Source organism: Sander lucioperca, chromosome 2, assembly GCF_008315115.2.
Source record: "Sander lucioperca isolate FBNREF2018 chromosome 2, SLUC_FBN_1.2, whole genome shotgun sequence".
NCBI classification, from domain to species: Eukaryota; Metazoa; Chordata; class Actinopteri; order Perciformes; family Percidae; genus Sander; species Sander lucioperca.
The window spans coordinates 15,241,309-15,258,789 of NC_050174.1; the positions used below are offsets into that span (position 1 = coordinate 15,241,309).

General features: G+C 39.6%; 2 protein-coding genes across 3 annotated transcripts in view; both read left to right on the top strand.

Annotated features, from left to right (window-relative positions):
- sv2ca (synaptic vesicle glycoprotein 2Ca) overlaps window positions 1–11,059 on the top strand; it is a 30,108-nt gene extending 19,049 nt beyond the window's left edge. The window contains exons 4-13 of the mRNA XM_031309103.2: window positions 110–261; window positions 4,392–4,525; window positions 4,986–5,075; window positions 5,522–5,632; window positions 5,766–5,854; window positions 6,294–6,458; window positions 6,604–6,737; window positions 6,949–7,155; window positions 7,368–7,527; window positions 7,710–11,059. Coding sequence (XP_031164963.1) covers window positions 110–261; window positions 4,392–4,525; window positions 4,986–5,075; window positions 5,522–5,632; window positions 5,766–5,854; window positions 6,294–6,458; window positions 6,604–6,737; window positions 6,949–7,155; window positions 7,368–7,527; window positions 7,710–7,893 — 1,426 coding nt within the window. The 3' untranslated portion in view covers window positions 7,894–11,059. The remainder of the gene's footprint in view (window positions 1–109; window positions 262–4,391; window positions 4,526–4,985; window positions 5,076–5,521; window positions 5,633–5,765; window positions 5,855–6,293; window positions 6,459–6,603; window positions 6,738–6,948; window positions 7,156–7,367; window positions 7,528–7,709) is intronic.
- A 1,125-nt stretch (window positions 11,060–12,184) lies between these two features.
- The window catches only part of iqgap2 (IQ motif containing GTPase activating protein 2), a 38,593-nt gene continuing 33,296 nt past the window's right edge, over window positions 12,185–17,481 (top strand). For both annotated transcript variants that reach the window (XM_031309171.2, XM_031309172.2), the window contains exons 1-2: window positions 12,185–12,535; window positions 15,365–15,464. In XM_031309171.2, the coding sequence (XP_031165031.1) occupies window positions 12,490–12,535; window positions 15,365–15,464 (146 nt within the window). In that variant the 5' untranslated portion in view covers window positions 12,185–12,489. The remainder of the gene's footprint in view (window positions 12,536–15,364; window positions 15,465–17,481) is intronic.

Consider the following 17,481-nt stretch of genomic DNA (forward strand, 5'->3'; position numbering starts at 1 on the left):
ACAGACAGGAACCAAAAAAAGTAATGTAAAAGCAATTGTGACTGCAAACACGTGTCCTGGTTTCTCCCTCTACTCCCACTAACTTCTATATTCTCTCTGGTTCTTGTAGGATAGGAGGTGCTGTGCCCATCGTTTTCTCCTTCTTTGCAGAGGTGTTGTCCAGGGAGAAAAGAGGAGAACACCTCAGCTGGCTGTGTATGTTCTGGATGATTGGAGAGATCTATGCATCTGCTATGGCCTGGGCCATCATACCACACTATGGTGAGTTTATTGGTTAGAAAATATTGTAATGTACGCCTATTTTGCCAGGCTAGGGATTGTGCTTCCTAATAAATAGAAAAGGCCAATTATAAATTGTAAAAATGTTATATTGAGTAAAAGCCGTGACAGAATTAAGTATAGCACTGATGAGAAGCTTGGCAATGTGACTTAAGCTCTTGACTACAACTTACAAAACTGTAAGGCTTCCCCGTGGCCGTGGGTTGAGGTGCAAGTTTTCCCTGCCATTGGAATCAATCACCTAATAGCTCTGAGTGGGTGCAGGCTGTGAAAGGCAGAGGTTTACGTTAAGAGATTAACGTACGCATGGATACCATAGAGCAGACGCATGCTGAAAGTGTGAGGGTGGGGCTGTGGGGGAGAGAAAGCTGTGATTTATGACAATACCACATTAGATATCAGCTGCACTCATCATGAAAAGAAACAGAACGAAGGGAATGAGCTTTCTTCCTCTCCTCTTCTCCTACTCACATTCTTTTAACTTCTTCCCTGCTTTTTTAACCTGCTATCCCTACCTTTTACTTCCCCCCCTCCTCCTGTTTTGTACTCTCCCCATCTCTCTGTCTAACTCTGTCCTTCCTTTTATTACCTCTCCTCTCTCTCCATTCTCTGTCTCTGCAGAGTGTTCTTCTTGATCAAGCATAATTAGGTTTTTCTCCTTGCTCTAATAGGACAAAGCTACAGCTAGAGGTGATTTATGGCCAGACCATGCTTTAGCCAACCTGTGACGTCATTGAGGGAGAGCCAGTGTGTGTGTGTGTGTGTGTGTGTGTGTGTGTGTGTGTGTGTGTGTGTGTGTGTGTGTGTGTGTGTTGCTGTAAGTGGCATGGGTGATGTTGTACTGGGGTGCAGCCATATACAGGTCTTCTTCAAGGGAAATTGAAGGCAATAACATCTGACATTGTAATGTCACACACACACACACACACACACACACACACACACACACACAAACACACACACACACACACACACACACACACACACACACACACACACACACACACACACACACACACACACACACACAGCTGTAGATCCGCTCACATGGCTGTACAGAAGCACACTGGTGGAGGACTCACAAAACCCTCTGAAACCGAAACGAGTCTTCACGACGAAACTCTGCTGTCAGATCTGCTGATATCGTATTGAAGGGATGGTAGTGGCCTTACTCTGCTCTTATTCTGTCTGACACTCACTACCACTCTGCCTCTCTTTCTCTCAGAGGGAACTACGTGTTTTGCATACTCCAGTGCTCACCAGTGGTTTTTATGTTTTCCCTAAAGTGCTGCAGTGTCTGCAACCACAACAGCACTACGATGTGTGGGCCAAAATGCCTCATGCAGAGATATCTATATCTCTTTGAACGAAGCCTAAAGGTATCATAAATTGGTTATGATACAAGTGCCTCAACACTAGCGTTTAATACACCATTAGGGCTCTCATTCATCTTCTCCACTCGCTGACTCCTAATGTCTCCCAAAAGCCCCCTGCCAGACTCACAGCTGGGGGCCTAAAGGAGGTCTGCTCGGCACAGATCCTCATTACATTGACGGGAGAGTTTGAGGAGTTCACTTGCTGCCAAGAAAGCCCACCACGAGAGTAACCTCATTAGACACTGCTCAGATCCACAGATTAAAGATTAAATACCCTCCAGTCGACTTCCATAATTCTTCCCTCTCTCTCTCTCTATCTATCTATCTATCTATCTATCTATCTATCTATCTATCTATCTATCTATCTATCTATCTATCTAGGCCTGGGAGTAGTGTAGCACTGCTGAGTCAGTCATCCATAGACTTAGTCAATTACTGTATGTACATAATCCCTGTAATGAGATTTCCAATGGCATGCGTGAAACAGTAACCCTAAGGGGCAGGAAGCCACGCTACATTTCTGTAGAAAAGGCAATCACTGCTGAACAACTCCTTCCCTTTTTCTCTATGTTACTCTGTCTGTCTCTTTCTCTCTTTACTCCTCTGTCTAACTCTGATTCACTCCAGTCAAACACACACACACACACACACACACACACACACACACACACACACACACACACACACACACACACACACACACACATACACGGAGAAAGCCAAGGAAATAAATAAAGGGACTCTGAGTAAGCGGAAATACACACAGGCGGGACGTTGTCTACAAAAGTCATTACTCTTGCCCAACAAAAGACACCATGAAAGTGAAAGCCAATCATTGCTTATTTCCTTTTGCAGTTTTTGCTTAAGTTTACCTATTTCTCTTTATTTGTTTTATTTTTTTTTATTTTTTTTTTTACGTTGGTCTGGTCTCTTCTGGGATGGATTTAAACCACCCACCCCCTTTGAAAATAGTTGTTTTTAGATTTAGATTTGAATTGCTTTCAAAGCTGGATTTGAATATGCTGTGAGATTCATTTCAAGCAGCCTTTTTCTGGCATAGCCATTTGTGTTAACCCCCTCCCCACTCCCTGACTCCCCTCCTACGCCTGTTGATGGATAATGGTGCTATTCCTTTTGGAGCAGCATCTCCATGACGCACGATCTGTCGAGGAACGTGGGAGGTCACGACTGACACGGCAAACCCTTTCTGTGCTTCCTCCCAAAAAAATTCTAAAAAATGAAGTGAGACATTGTTTGTGACTGCATCCTGGCTGGTCCTGGCATTACTTTATATATACTGTATACTTAAGTTATTCTTTGAATTACCGTCACAAGCTTTATGTAACAACATACTTACACATACATGTTTATGTAACATGTATCTTTATGTAAGTTTTGCACACTGCAAACAATAAACTCTTTAAATTACAGCAATACTGTAATGTCATTATTAGGTTTCCTATTGCATAAGGAAAAGGATTTTGAATGTATGTTCGTGTATTTACATGTGTGTATGCGTGGGTGTGAGTTTGGCATTATGGCATTATGTTAGTCGTGTCAGTGTCATCTGCATTTTCTCTGTCAATGCAAGTTTTTTTGTTTGCATCTCCCCCTTTTGTTAGAGTGTATAAGTATTTGCATGTGTGTGTATTTGTGTGTGTGTGTATGTGTGCATGTTACAATGATTGATGAGTCTGGGAGAGCGCCTGTGGGCTGAGATCAGGTGCAACGAGATTTAACTTAGCAGAAAACGCTCAATTCCTTTCCTACACATTCAATTAACCTGTTCCTGTGCAGTCCTCTCAGCTCCCTCTGCAGAGCCATTCATCTCGGAGCTTACATATCACTCTGCTCCGGCTGCTGAGTGCTCTCATTTAAAAAGCCATCTTTTATTTTGTGTTCGGAGTATGAGTTTCACACACAACATTTAGAATCAGCCTCTCAGATCAATTGGCCCAGTCCCCCCTCTGATAAGGTAGTATATACACTACATTAATACAAGTAATTGTATTTGCTTTTATTATGCCCCTGTGAGCTGAAGATTGGCTAAATAGCCACCTGCTGGCTTCAAATTGTGCACTGAGCATTAGTGTATATTTCATCAGACACATATTCATCAGACCACAATTGTGGTCTGGTCCAAGAACCAAGCAGTTATGACCAAAGAGATTAACAGTAATTTTGTTTGCAGAAAAATAATTATTTTCAGGATCGCTTGAATATTTTACATTATAGTAAGGCACCAACAACATATATCTTTAGTAGCAAAATAAAGTCAATGCCATACAAAAGATGAACCATGCAATGTAAATGAAATAGGGCTTTAAGTCAAAATATTAACTCTGAATAATGAGTAATACAACCAGATAGAAAGTAGTGCCATAGTATGTTAAATAGCAATTACCAGCATTTGTGAGTAAGTCTGGCAGCACTTGGATTTGTGAGCTTTATCAATGCTTCACAAACTCATGACAATGTGCCAAACATGGATAAGCTGCATGGACAAAAAGACAACATTCAATAAGAATACATCAGACATATGTAACATATTATACAGTATACAATTTATTGGCATCCAACATAATGTTACCCACTATTGCAGCAGTGTTTGCAAGAAAATTAAAAGTAAGCACTTGTCATGTGTCATGTTTTCATCAAGTATTTAAATGCATTCCCTTCCTATTCCGCCATGTCATCCATCTGATTGTCATTGGTGTTGTATGCCACTGTTTACAGGTTGGAGTTTCAGTATGGGTTCAGCATACCAGTTTCACAGCTGGAGGGTATTTGTGGTCGTCTGTGCCCTGCCCTGTGTGTGTGCTGTGGTGGCACTTACCTTCATGCCTGAAAGTCCCAGGTTCTACCTTGAGGTAATGCTATTTTCCAAATTATTACTGCTTAATAAATCTTTACACTGAAACAGTTATGATCCCTCATGAATCTGCTGCAACAGTTGTATCTTCAAGAATGCTGTGTCATTGTCACCAACGTGCTTATCTGTTCTTACATTCAACATCTGTAGAATAGTACATCAGGTTATTGAGAGTACTTGGACATTTCCCAACATATTTTTAATCAGATCAAACAGTGTGAGTCATCTAAAACTCCTGGAGGAGGCTTTATATGTGCAAATAAAAGCCTGGAAATTCGTGACAGTAGGTTTGCTGCTGCAGGATAATTACCCTTTGAAGTAAAATGAGTCACAGTTGTCGTGACTTTCATCATTTTGGCCCATCGAATGTGGATGTGTTGCTGTCGCTGAGTAAGCGAGACCAGTGCTGATCCTATGAATTTATTTTCTCTCTTTTTTTCCGCTTTCCCTCCTGTCAGGTGGGGAAGCACGATGAAGCCTGGATGATCCTCAAACAGATCCATGACACCAACATGCGAGCGCGTGGGCAACCGGAGAAAGTCTTCACCGTGAGTGTTTGTTTCTGCTGTGCACTGTCTTGGCTGGGTTTCCTGATGCTTAAGGAAGCAAAGAGGCTTATATTCTGCCACCGCTGTGACAGGTTTTAACGCTTTGACAGTGCAGGATCATATCTGAATTATGAAGGTTCTGAAAGCTGTTTTGTGTCGTTCAGGCTTATTTGCTTCGTGAGCTCCACTTTGGGAAAGCCTCTTAGTCAACACGTTTCTTGAATTGATCATGTACTGTAGTACACACTGTTTACATTGACTTTCATTACAGTTATCGTGTGCTTTCAATCTTGTGTGAAATTAAAGATAATCAAATATAAATACGTGAAAAACCATAATACAAGTAACATCCATGATATTGCTTACGTAATCACAAACAATTAATGTTGAATGTGAGTATTGTATTATACTGTGATCATGATTTTCCTTCTTGATTACTTTCTTAGGTAAACAGGATCAAAATCCCCAAACAGCTGGATGAACTGGTGGAAATGGAGTCAGAGTCTGGAAACCGAGTTTCCAAGTTTTTCTTCAGAATAAAGACTGAAATACATGGGGTAAATACTTGTCTTTTTATTCAATTGCAGCACAAAGCTATCTTTTTTTTTAGGCTAATTTCTGCCCACTGCCTCAACCGTACATTTGTCTTTTGATCACATGATGTATACTAAGTCTCTTATCTCTCTTTAGATCTATCTGAATCTCATGAAGTGCTTCAACTACCCTATGCGAGAAAACATGATGAGACTAGCCATAGTGTGGTTCACGCTGTCATTCGGGTGAGCTTCCTCCTGATGTCATTTGAGTCATAGAAAAATCAGACAAGTCTAATTTCTCCGGTCAGATAATAGCACTAGGCAGTCAGTCTTGGGACCACATTGCATTTCTGTCATCTTGATTTCTCTGCTGTGCAGAAGTTGCGAGGTCTCGAAATCAATCACAGTCTGTGGATCAATTACTGGTCCATTGGTGTCTCAGGGCAGGGGGAGCAAAGATAGAAGGAGTGAAAGCAGCCAGAGATTAAAAAACACCCTGAAAACACTCTTTAAAATATAACAGAAACCACAAGTGTATCCTGGTTTTCTACTGTCTGATCGCACATGTATGCGTGTATCTGTCCATGTTTTCATCAGATCTCAGTATAAAAATCAACATATGTTAGCTGATAAATTTATCAATTCTTGATATCCTGATATCCCTGTATCCATGTGGTTGCAGGTATTATGGCCTGTCAGTCTGGTTCCCTGATGTCATCAAACACCTTCAGGCAGATGATTATGCCTCCAAAGTGAAGCTGCACAATAATGAACGCATTGAAGACTTCACTTTCAACTTCACTTTGGAGAACCAGATACACCAAAATGGCCTCTTCATCAATGACCGGTAGGACAAGTAAACTTACCAGCAGGCTTAGGGGATGGATGGACTATTATTATTATTATTATTAATAAAATAATAATAATAATTGTTATTATTATATATTACTATGATAGAATATTTAAAGTAGAATGTAAGTGTACTTCTTCAGATTCATCAATATGAAGCTGAGGTCCGTCACCTTCATTGACTCTACCTTTCGTAACTGCTACTTTGATGATGTGACATCGGTGGGCTCCTTCTTCCGTAACTGCACTTTCATTGATGCTTTCTTCTTCAACACAGGTGAGATATAAGGATTCAACATTCTTAAACGATTTCTTTGACATAAATACACAGCTAGAGTGGGATGTTTTGTCATTTTTGATTCTCAGATTCATCAGGTATAAACGTGTCAAATACAATTTTCAGACAGAGACAAGACAACTGTATACTGCGTTGTGATTGACTCTTTTTTATTATTGCAAAATGTAATTCTTTTGCATTCTTTTGGCAGACATTGATGAATCCAAGTTAATAGATGGCACAGAGTTGATCAACAGCACATTCACACACAACAAGAAAGGATGCCAGATGACGTTTGATGATGACTACAGTGCCTACTGGGTTTACTTCATCAACTTCCTGGGGACTCTTGCTGTTCTGCCCGGCAACATTGTGTCCGCCCTTCTCATGGACAAAATTGGGCGTCTGTCCATGTTAGGTAAGAACGGAGGGTAAGAGTGAGGTTCATGTTTATGTTATTGTTTTTTTCACATCGAGTGCAAGATGTTGAAATGATTCTTGGTATGGATGTAGCATCCATCATTGAGTATGAGAGGCAATTTTAATTAGGCCCTATAATTCAGTGGAACATTAAAAAAAAAGAGTTTCAGGTGCACCAACTCTTGCTCTGCATGGTTGTATGTCCATCAGGTGGCTCCATGGTCCTTTCAGGCATCAGCTGTTTCTTCTTGTGGTTCGGCACCAGTGAGTCCATGATGATTTTCATGTTGTGCCTTTACAACGGCCTGAGCATCTCTGCCTGGAACTCCCTTGATGTGGTAACGACTGAGTCATTCCCTACTGTCAGGAGGTGAGAAGACAAACAATGGATGATTACATACTGGTTTACATAGTTGTTTAGACTTGTGGAGGGATTTATGTAAAGTGAACAGACATACACATAACACACAGGGGTGATTCAGTCAACTTTAACACATTTCTCTCTTTTGTCTACCTTTTACCTCCTCCTGTCCCTGATTATTTTCCCCTCAGAGGAACAGGCTTTGGATTCTGCAATGCTCTGTGTAAGTTGGCTGCAGTCTTGGGGAACCTGATTTTTGGTTCTCTTGTTGGCATCACAAAGGCCATCCCCATCCTCATGGCCTCGTCTGTGCTCGTCGGGGGAGGCCTGGTTGCACTCCGGTTGCCTGACACCAGGGAGAATGTCCTCATGTAACACTGGCTTGGCATTCATCAGCTGGGATAAAACCTGGATAAAACTTGGGTGAATCCGAGAGAAAGACCCGGGAGCTTTGAGCAAGGAGTGCAAATGGCTTGGTTCAAACATACTGAATCTACACTATTAATCACATTCCGCTAGTGTACCTTACGTAAAGCTGGATAGCAACCCACCTTTTATCACAGTGTTTTACTTTTATCATACAACTCAAAATCATTAGATTCCTTGTTAGTCAATAATAAGCTCTTTGTGAATATATTATCTGGAGATTTCACATGACAGAGGTGAGAGTTTGCACAGGTTTTGGTACTGCGACTTTGGTGGAGTTTTGTTCAGTGACTTGTGTGGAGTCACTGCATGGTTAGAGCTCAAGGCTTTTAATATTAATACAGTCTTATTTAGACAAGCCAGATGGGGAGAAGAGTGAAAAACAAGCTGTAATGAGCACAGCCAACCTTCTGTTTGACAACGTAGGGAATAGATGATCAGACAGAGCGGACACACGACGCAGCTGTGTGACAGCTGTCTTGCCCACAAGACTCACGTACACAGGACATGTTGTAGACAGTGTGTACAAAGTCAACATAAATACCAATTTGTAAAAACCCACACATAGATATACTTTATGTGCAAATATATGTGTTAGAACAGACTGATACTCAAATATACCTTCTCTTTTTTTCTATACTTGCACCATACTGGACACACAATAATGTATTTTGCTCGACATGACATTTGCTCAGACATTTGCAACCTTTTCAAAATAGATAATTCAGTTATGACGCTAAGCCTTTTGCATTACCTACCCAACCAAAATTCAAAAAGGCTATATTGAACTTATTGACTTTTCTTGTACCAATAATTGTATGGTATGTTGAATCTGAGGCTGCTTGTTTTGTTTTCTGCTTATGCTTTGTGTTATTGTGGAAGTTGAAATGATGAATTATTAATTTTATCCAAATGTTGTTACTCCGGGTCCCCATCCATGTGTTGTATTATTGTACAAAGGCTCTCTGATGAGTTCTCCTTCCAATTTAGCTTGGTGTTGGATCTTGCTTGTGGCAGTGACGTTGATAATGACATGTCATGTTGCTTCCTTTTAAAAATACTGAATGGCCTTTTTTTTTTAAATGTGCCTCTCCTTAACTGGAGCAGTCTGCCCATAGTCATGTGGTGTCCAAAGGTTATAAGTAACAGACAGAAACTGAACAGGAAGTAAATAGATATAATAATCATGCCATTTTGTGTGTGTGTGTGTGTGTGTGTGTGTGTGTGTGTAATATGTGGCCAATACAGTATTTTATTAGAGTGTGAATTTATTTTTGGTTTAAACCTCATCCCTTTTGTTAGACATACCTATTTTTTTTTTTAAATAAAACTTCTATTATGGTGAGATAAGCCTCCTCCGCTCCTGAAAAGAAAATTGTTGTTACCAACCAAATTGTTACCAACAGGTAAACAACAATTCATAACAAGATTAAATGGTGTAAGTTGCCAAGCATGACTACAAAGTAATAATGTAAATAACAACCACCTCTTTATGAGGGCTAATTGGTGCCATTCATAATGAAAATGTCTCCTCTCCCATGAAGGAAACTTTTTGGCTCTCTTTTCACTTTGTATTTTGAATCATCTGGGACAAATTCAACTGAAATTGTGTCTGCATACTTGTTACATTTGAAGTAAAACAAATACAAACATACTGTATAATAATACATTGAAGCACTGTCATTTGTTGTGATTTAGCAACACTAAAATCTAATTATTGCCATAATCTCACACTTGAAAACATGACTTACCTTGTACTAGTTATTATGTATCTTGTCTTTCAACATTGGAACCTCAATGCATACTGCTAAAGATAATGATAACATCACGTTTCTATTTACAAAGTGTTAAAATACCTCCAAAAATTTAAATTGATATTGACATTTTTCACATTTAATTTGTGCCCGTGGATTGTATTTTCTGTGGCTAACAGCCTGTGTCCTCCTGCTTTTCTCTGTATTTGTGGTATCTGTTATTGCAGCGTAGAAGTAGTTTACCCTTTGCACTGCATTTGGCTCTGTCAAGGCTACTCAACAACAACAAAAAGGCTTCCAAAGTGGTACTGTACATCCATTTCCATGGACACAACCTTTTCTCAGACTTTGTAAACTCAGTTGGAAATATAATGAAGTGTACTGCTATTGCGCAACAGATGTTTTTTGTCAATATGATTTCAATATTTTTAAAACAAACGTATAGCACACATATTCTAAATAAATGCACTGATATTAAAAGTAATGACTTCTGCCCAGTGTCAATCCAACGCTAAGTCCGTAGCAAGACTAACAGAAGGATTAATCTGTAGATTTCTGAATGAGCTAAAACCTTAATTAGTGGAAGATCCACCTGTTGTGTTATATTGGGGAGAAATTATATTACCTGTTATGTTTAAAGTATTTGGGATATTGCTTAAATGTACTGTATTTTTGTTTGTGTGTGTGTGTGCGTGTGCGTGTGCGTGTGTGTGTGTGTGTGTGTCTAAGAGAGAGTACTGTATGTGTGTGGGCCTGCATATGGATGCATGAGTGTAAATAATGTAGGTATCAAAGCTGATATTGGTGGACTTCTGGGTAATATGTGTACAAGCTCCTTGATCGACTCATGTGTCTCCTGTTTTGTCCAAGCGGTAAATCCATCCACTGTATCTATGTTGTACATCTCTGTGTGTCCTTGACTTTAAGCCCCTATTCACCTGCTACTCTGTGTGTGTGTGTGTGTGTGTGTGTGTGTGTGTGTGTGTGTGTGTATACACAAACTTGCATGTATGTAAGAAAACTTCTGTTCTTTTGTGCTCAACTTTGTGTTCTTACTGTAAATCTTTTTGGCAGAAAATGATGGCAATATTTAGATTTTTGTTGAAGAAAAATGTGAATGTATCACTCTTGTAAGTTCTGTTCATCCATTTTATGGAGGTAATCAAATGTATGTGGAGAATAAAGATGTGTATATTATTGTGAAGGGCCTGCCAGGTCCATAAGTGGGAAAATATGTGGGAAAATATATAAAGAAATATTTGCCAAATGATGCCCCTGTGAATATTGTTAGAAACGTAAAATGCAGGGATTGCAGACTGTGCTGCTTTTGAACATATATACAATAAAAGCTATGTTCTCTAGCAAATCATGCTGTGCTTTTATTTCACAACCCTTATCTCAAACCTCAGAATAAAATTAATCTCCATATTCATATATATTTATTATACTATTATATACTATATTAATAAACACCGGTATTAGTCTACATTACTGCACTTACCTGCTGTATAGACATTTGCACCAAGACCGAGTCCTAATTTTGCATCATTCTCTAGCAAACATATAATCTTGAGGAGAAATTATACGACAGACTGCAAACTTTTCCCTTTGCTCAAGTATTGTGTTTGAATGTGTTCATGGGTACTTTCATATGTGAACTAGACATATAAGTTAAACATATAAAATAAACATAGCTGTCAGTTTATTAGGTATGCCTAACATAAACTATTGCAGTGTAATAAAACATGTAATATAAAACTGTGAAATATCTTCATGAAGGTTATAATGTTGGCGATAGAGAGGTATTAGTAGGTATTGATTCAACTTTATGGTAATTTTGGAGGCTGTAGTTTATGGTGCTACTAAATTGTATTGTACAATACTGATTTATATTTATAGGGTTCTAATATTTAGTATACCGGAGATAAAGTAGACAAAATATTAGAAGCACCTCAGTATGTTAGGTAGTTGAGTGTAAGTATATGCAGAGAAACGCATACAGTATGGTTGTGTTCCCTGTGGTAACTAACTCCATTCATAATGTCAAACTAATGCTGCCATCTAGTGGATGAATTTAGATATTGAAATGATTAACTGACTAAAAAACATTCTCTGACAAATAAAGACACATTGATGTCTATTAGGCAAGACAAATATATATTTGTATACATTTCAACAACAGCCTTGTAGTCCAAAGTGCCTTACGTAAAATAAAAAAGCACAAAGGGACAAAATATAAAAGAAACACAGGGCAGTATAAAAAGGCACATGCACATAATATGCATAGATAGTAAAGTAAAACAGAGGATATAAATAAGCTTACATTAAATAAAACAGATAGAACAGAAGAATAAAGTTACAGTGCGAGATATTAGTGCAGTAGTGGTGTGACGGTACCATTTCTCCAGTGGCAGTGAATGCAGCATGAGCCACCTTTTGACCAGCAGGTGGTGCAAGGTGCTAAATCTCCATCTCTTGTCCCGTCAATCATTTCACTTCAGAGTGTAGCGGGGGCAAGATAACACCAGCACTTTGTTCAGGAGTCAAGCCAAAGAAGTGCACACCATGGGGATTGTCTGCCGCAAGTGACAGTTGGCGTAGTCCTATTAATGAAAGTTTTGAAGACTGTTGTTCCCCATTTCAGCATTTTTGTCATTTAGCTAACGTTACACCGGTTATTTTATTCATATCAATATATCCCGAGAGGCGCGGCTGGTTGCTGTAACATTAGCTTGTAGGTTGAAGTTATTTCCAGTTCAGACGAGTTCACAAGTGGAGGAAACGACGCAAGATGTATCATGAAGAAACCGCAACTCTACACAAGCCACGCTATGGAAGTAAGTAACACTTTTTCTAGCTAACGGTTTTCTCTCGTAAGCATAGGCGTTAACTCCTGTGTTTGCTTGGTTATGAGGGGCAGAGGATTAAAAAGTTACAAGCTAACGTAAGGTGCTTTCACATGGATGTTTGATGAGCAACAGGTGGTTCAGCAGCACCTGGCTGCTCCACTGAACAGCAGAATATCTAGTAGGTGTGTCAATCCCTGACAATATGGCAAAATTGAAACGAAATGTAATCTGAGGAGAACGAGAGTGAACAAACTGTCAATGAAAGAGGTTTTTATGTGAAGGACTCACATACTGGTTGTTAAATTAAAGCTATATCGTGGTAGGTTCAGGGTCCAAGTTGTATTTTGAGGCTTGGGGGTTGCAAACTCCCCTAAAATTGGACTCAGGGCCTTTTTGAATTGTATTTTTCCCTCAAAATGCCCCCAAGTCCACCACAGTGGACTAGTAACTACATATATTTATTTAATGGCGGTAGCTAGCATATCAGTCTGTCTACACACACAACATTTTCTCATAGGTTAACCATTAACCTGGGATTTTGCTGCTGTTGAGAAATAACTTACTCCATCAGTATGTTAAGAATGTCACAGCTGATATAAAAGTCTGCAAAATACTTCACCAAGTCAGTTAACTGTATCTTGTCACAGACTTGTGGGCAAAGTGCAACTTTAAAAGATACCACCAATCAACGATGTCATCAGTGCAATCTTTTTGCCTCTGAATTTTATTGACCAACTCTGTCTTATTGTACATGCGAAACCACCATATCTTATGCTGTGTTTATAGGTGGGTGTTTTGCAACTGTGCATCCAAAAGAGGTATACGTCTCTAAAAAAAAAATGGAGCACAAATATTGAGAAGTTTGTAGCAAAGACTGTGAGATAGGGTAGTCTTAGAAACCAACCAGCTGTCTTTAATTTGTTGCCCTTGTCATTGTGTGAAACAAGCCACATAAGTAACTGCAAGCGTTTTAACTTACAAGCGCTGTTATGGGACCAAAGCAAAGTCATTCCCTGGAATTATTTTCAATAAATGTCAGACTAACCTTAGTTTATGGATATGCCTATGAAACCCAAAAGCAAAAAAAAAAAAAAAGGTTAGATGGAATAACCCTGCAGCCAAACAAAAGCATGAGACTTAATCATGCAGCCCATAACTCAGGTCCGGTGATCCTGTGACACACAAAGGCAACAAAGCCATCCTGAGGGTTAAATATAACGCTCAGTGCAAGAGTGCAGTACAGGCTCTTCCAGGAAGTGTGTGAGTGAGTCAGTAGAGGTAGTGTGTAATGGCTGCACTGGGGCAGTTCTACCTCTGAGATGCGTGTTCATAGACACATTTGCATCCATGTCACAGCTGGGCCACTGATCTATGGTTGGATGACCAGATACTGTGCTCATGAGGCGTTAGGGAATTTCACCCAATAGGCTGGACACCCCATTTTTTGTGTGTGTGTGTGTGTGTGTGTGTGTGTGTGTGTGTGTGTGTGTGTGTGTGTGTGTGTGTGTGTGTGTGTGTGTGTGTGTGTGTGTGTGTGTGTGTGTCGTCTCACACGTGAGTATTATGTCAAGCCTCTATTGAGACCTAGTGAACGGATGTCTATGCAGGTGGCTGATGAATAGGCAGAATTTAACCGAGAGCACCTGAGAGGTTTAAAAGATTCAGGCTAGCCCCGTAGAGGCGAGGTTGAGTTGAATGTATTTTAATGTTCCCTTGTGTCTTGATGTCTTGGACTCCAGATTGCAGTTCCGAACTCAATAAATAAGATATACAATTTACAGGGTTAAAATGCTACACAAGACATCCACAGTAAATTAGAATTACAGATCTCCAGCTGATGAATTGGAATATTGTTAACAGCTGAATTGACTTCATTTATGGAGTTTATTGGCCATGGCAATTCATTTTTTGCCTTCCTCATGGGCATTGGGATTAGATTGTTTAGGCTAATAAATCAACTGGTTTAACGAGTTTAACTTCACAGCATCACAGAGGTAGTAGTAATATTGATATAGTCCACATAGAGAAGATCGACTGACTGACTCATATGTGTACATACAAAACAGTATGTGTATTTTTCAGTCTTACTTGATGTCCTACACCCTAGTACAGAATGTGAAACCTCAGCTGGCTGTAATCAAACCCAGGACATGGTGCTTGGTCCAGTGGGAGAAAACTCGGTTTTAAAACTGAGCCCCCGGGTCGGAGATTGTCCCTTCACTCAGCCAGAAATAAAGAGATTTGATTGGATTAGAGCAGGGTAAGAAGCGTTGGGGGGAGGAGATCTCATTAAGCTGCAGGTAAAGGCCAACTCTCAGCAGAAGTCACTTGTCAGTCAGGCACCCCACTAAGGCCACTTTGACAAGGCCATTTCATCTGCCTCAGACAAGAGTTGACTGGGGCATGGGATGTAGTACAGGTTCCAAAGGGCGTTCAAAATCTCCACTGTCAAAATAAGATCTCGTCAACAAAAATGATCCTCTCAGTCTTTGTGATTTGGTTGTATTGTACCTAACTGTCTGGCATGTTTGTTTAGATGAATACGATGGACGTAGAATATCTAAATTTGTTGTTTAAGTTTTTCTACTACACACATAAAAGGTTCAGTCTCATGTGATGCTTTGTACATCTTTTTAAGTGATTTTAGTTTACAGTTCATTTGCCATAGTGTGACATATGTCAATATCATAAAATATACTTTTAATATCATGATACTCATTTTGCACACTCCTGCCAATAAGAAAGCACAACACACTAGTATGTTGACATGAGAAACAATGACCGTGACATCATTTTGAATTTGCGTGCCTTTTCCAGCCATTCAGGATGATGAGAGGCTGTCAGCGGAGGAGATGGATGAGAGGAGACGACAGAACATCGCCTACGAGTACCTGTGTCATCTGGAGGAGGCCAAGCGGTAAGACGGCAGGAGGAAGGGATGAAGGGAAAGAAACTTGACGATAAGAGGAGCTTAACACGCTGACTGAAGCCAACCACTTTCCTTTATTGTGTTTACTTTGTTACACCTCGGAGAGCTCAAAGGAATTGCATTAGGCGTGTTCTTGGGTCAGAGGTTAGGTTTGTTTAATGTTTGATCATGTAGAACAGTTTTGTATAATAAGTGTGTGTTTAATGAACATTGTTATGCAGATATAAAAACAGCAGGGAGTGGTTGAGAAATTAAGTGGTGGAGAGAGCGGTGGAGCGTGTAATTAAATGTTTTTTTTTTGTAGTAGCATGGAGCTGTAATGACAGATAAAGGCAGAATCAACATGCATGTGAGATGATGACACGGAGCTGTAAGCATTCATGAGAACGTGCGTGATTTAAGATATGGGAGCTGCTGAATGAGTGAAAAGAGTGGCTCTCTTTCCACTGTGTGCTAAATTGCTGAAATAATCGAATGCATGTTAATTTTCACAGTAGGTTTTGGTTCCAATTGCTTGCAATGCTTTTCACAAGATTCTTTGAAAAGGTTAGTTATTCTAAAGGCAACATTAATCTGATGAAGACTCTTTCTTGTGAGGTGCCTGAGCAAAGCTAAAACCACTTCCTGTCTTCTTGACAAGGGCATCCATCGGAGCAGGAAGGAACAGAAAGTGTAATCGTGCCTCTTTTAACACACTGATTTTGTGACCGTCTCACCCAGTCGCATAACGATTGATTTCCAGGATTTCTAATTGGTGTGTGAACCTACTGTAGCACTCTGTGGTGATTCAGCAATCATGTTTCTTCTTGGGACACTCTTTGAGTGTGCGCAGCCTCATTTACATCAGCATTTCCTGACAGATTATTGTTTGACAACTGAACTTGCACTTTGACTCAGTAAAGACTATTTCGTAGCCTACAATATCTGCTTATGTCACAGGATAATAAGGGTATACAAGGGCAGGTAGGCTAGACTAAGCACAGATTCAGTCAGCCATAATAATCGGGCAACGCCTACATTATCACACATTTTTTCTTTTTGTAGTGTGCTCAAAATCTTTAGTGGAAGGCTAGCTCACCTTCACTGAGGCCGTTTCAGGAACAGGTGCTTTAGAATCCCTCCACAGTCAACCTCAAAATGGCTGTTTTTAACTCTCATACAAAACATGCTCACACTTTCACTTTCTAGCTTCCTGTTAATCCATCCCAGTGCTGCTGACTTTTCTACACTCCTGTCAATAGTGGACTGGAACCTCTATTCTGGGAAAGTTGTCAAGTTAGATTAGGATTAAGACAGCTGCTAATGAAACTGTCAACCACAGAGAGCATGGGGTTAGGATCTGCTCTCTAGGGTCAGGAGTCAGCAGTCACTGAAACAAGGCAACTATGTAGAAGTAACTCTTTTAGTACACCTGGCTTACGATCTTACACGAGACATATAGTTTTATTATCCACCTATGTTTTTGTTAAAGTGCTCATATTATGCTTTTTGGCTTTTTCCCTTTCCTTTATTGTGTTATATATCTTTTTTGTGCATGTTATAGGTTTACAAAGTGAAAAAGCCCAAAGTCCACCCCAAAGGGACTTACCATCTCCAATAGGGCTGAACGATTTTTGAAAATAATCTAATTGCGATTTTTTTTTTCCCAAATATTGCGATTGTGATTCGATTATTTTTTTAAGCTCTTTGTCTTCTGTATTATTCAACAAAGACAAACAATAAATCATTTTATAGTATGAACAACACACAATTACACACTAGACAGTTAAAAAAGTAAAAATATAGTGTATATGTATATATATATATATATATATATATATATATATATATATATATATATATATACACACACACACACACACACACACACACACACACACACACACACACACACACACACACACACACACACACACACACGTGTATTTTTTTTTTTTTACAGTGCACAGAGAGGAGCTGCCTCCAGCCCCTCCCCCTCGTGAAGTTGCGTGCTGCCGTGTGCACT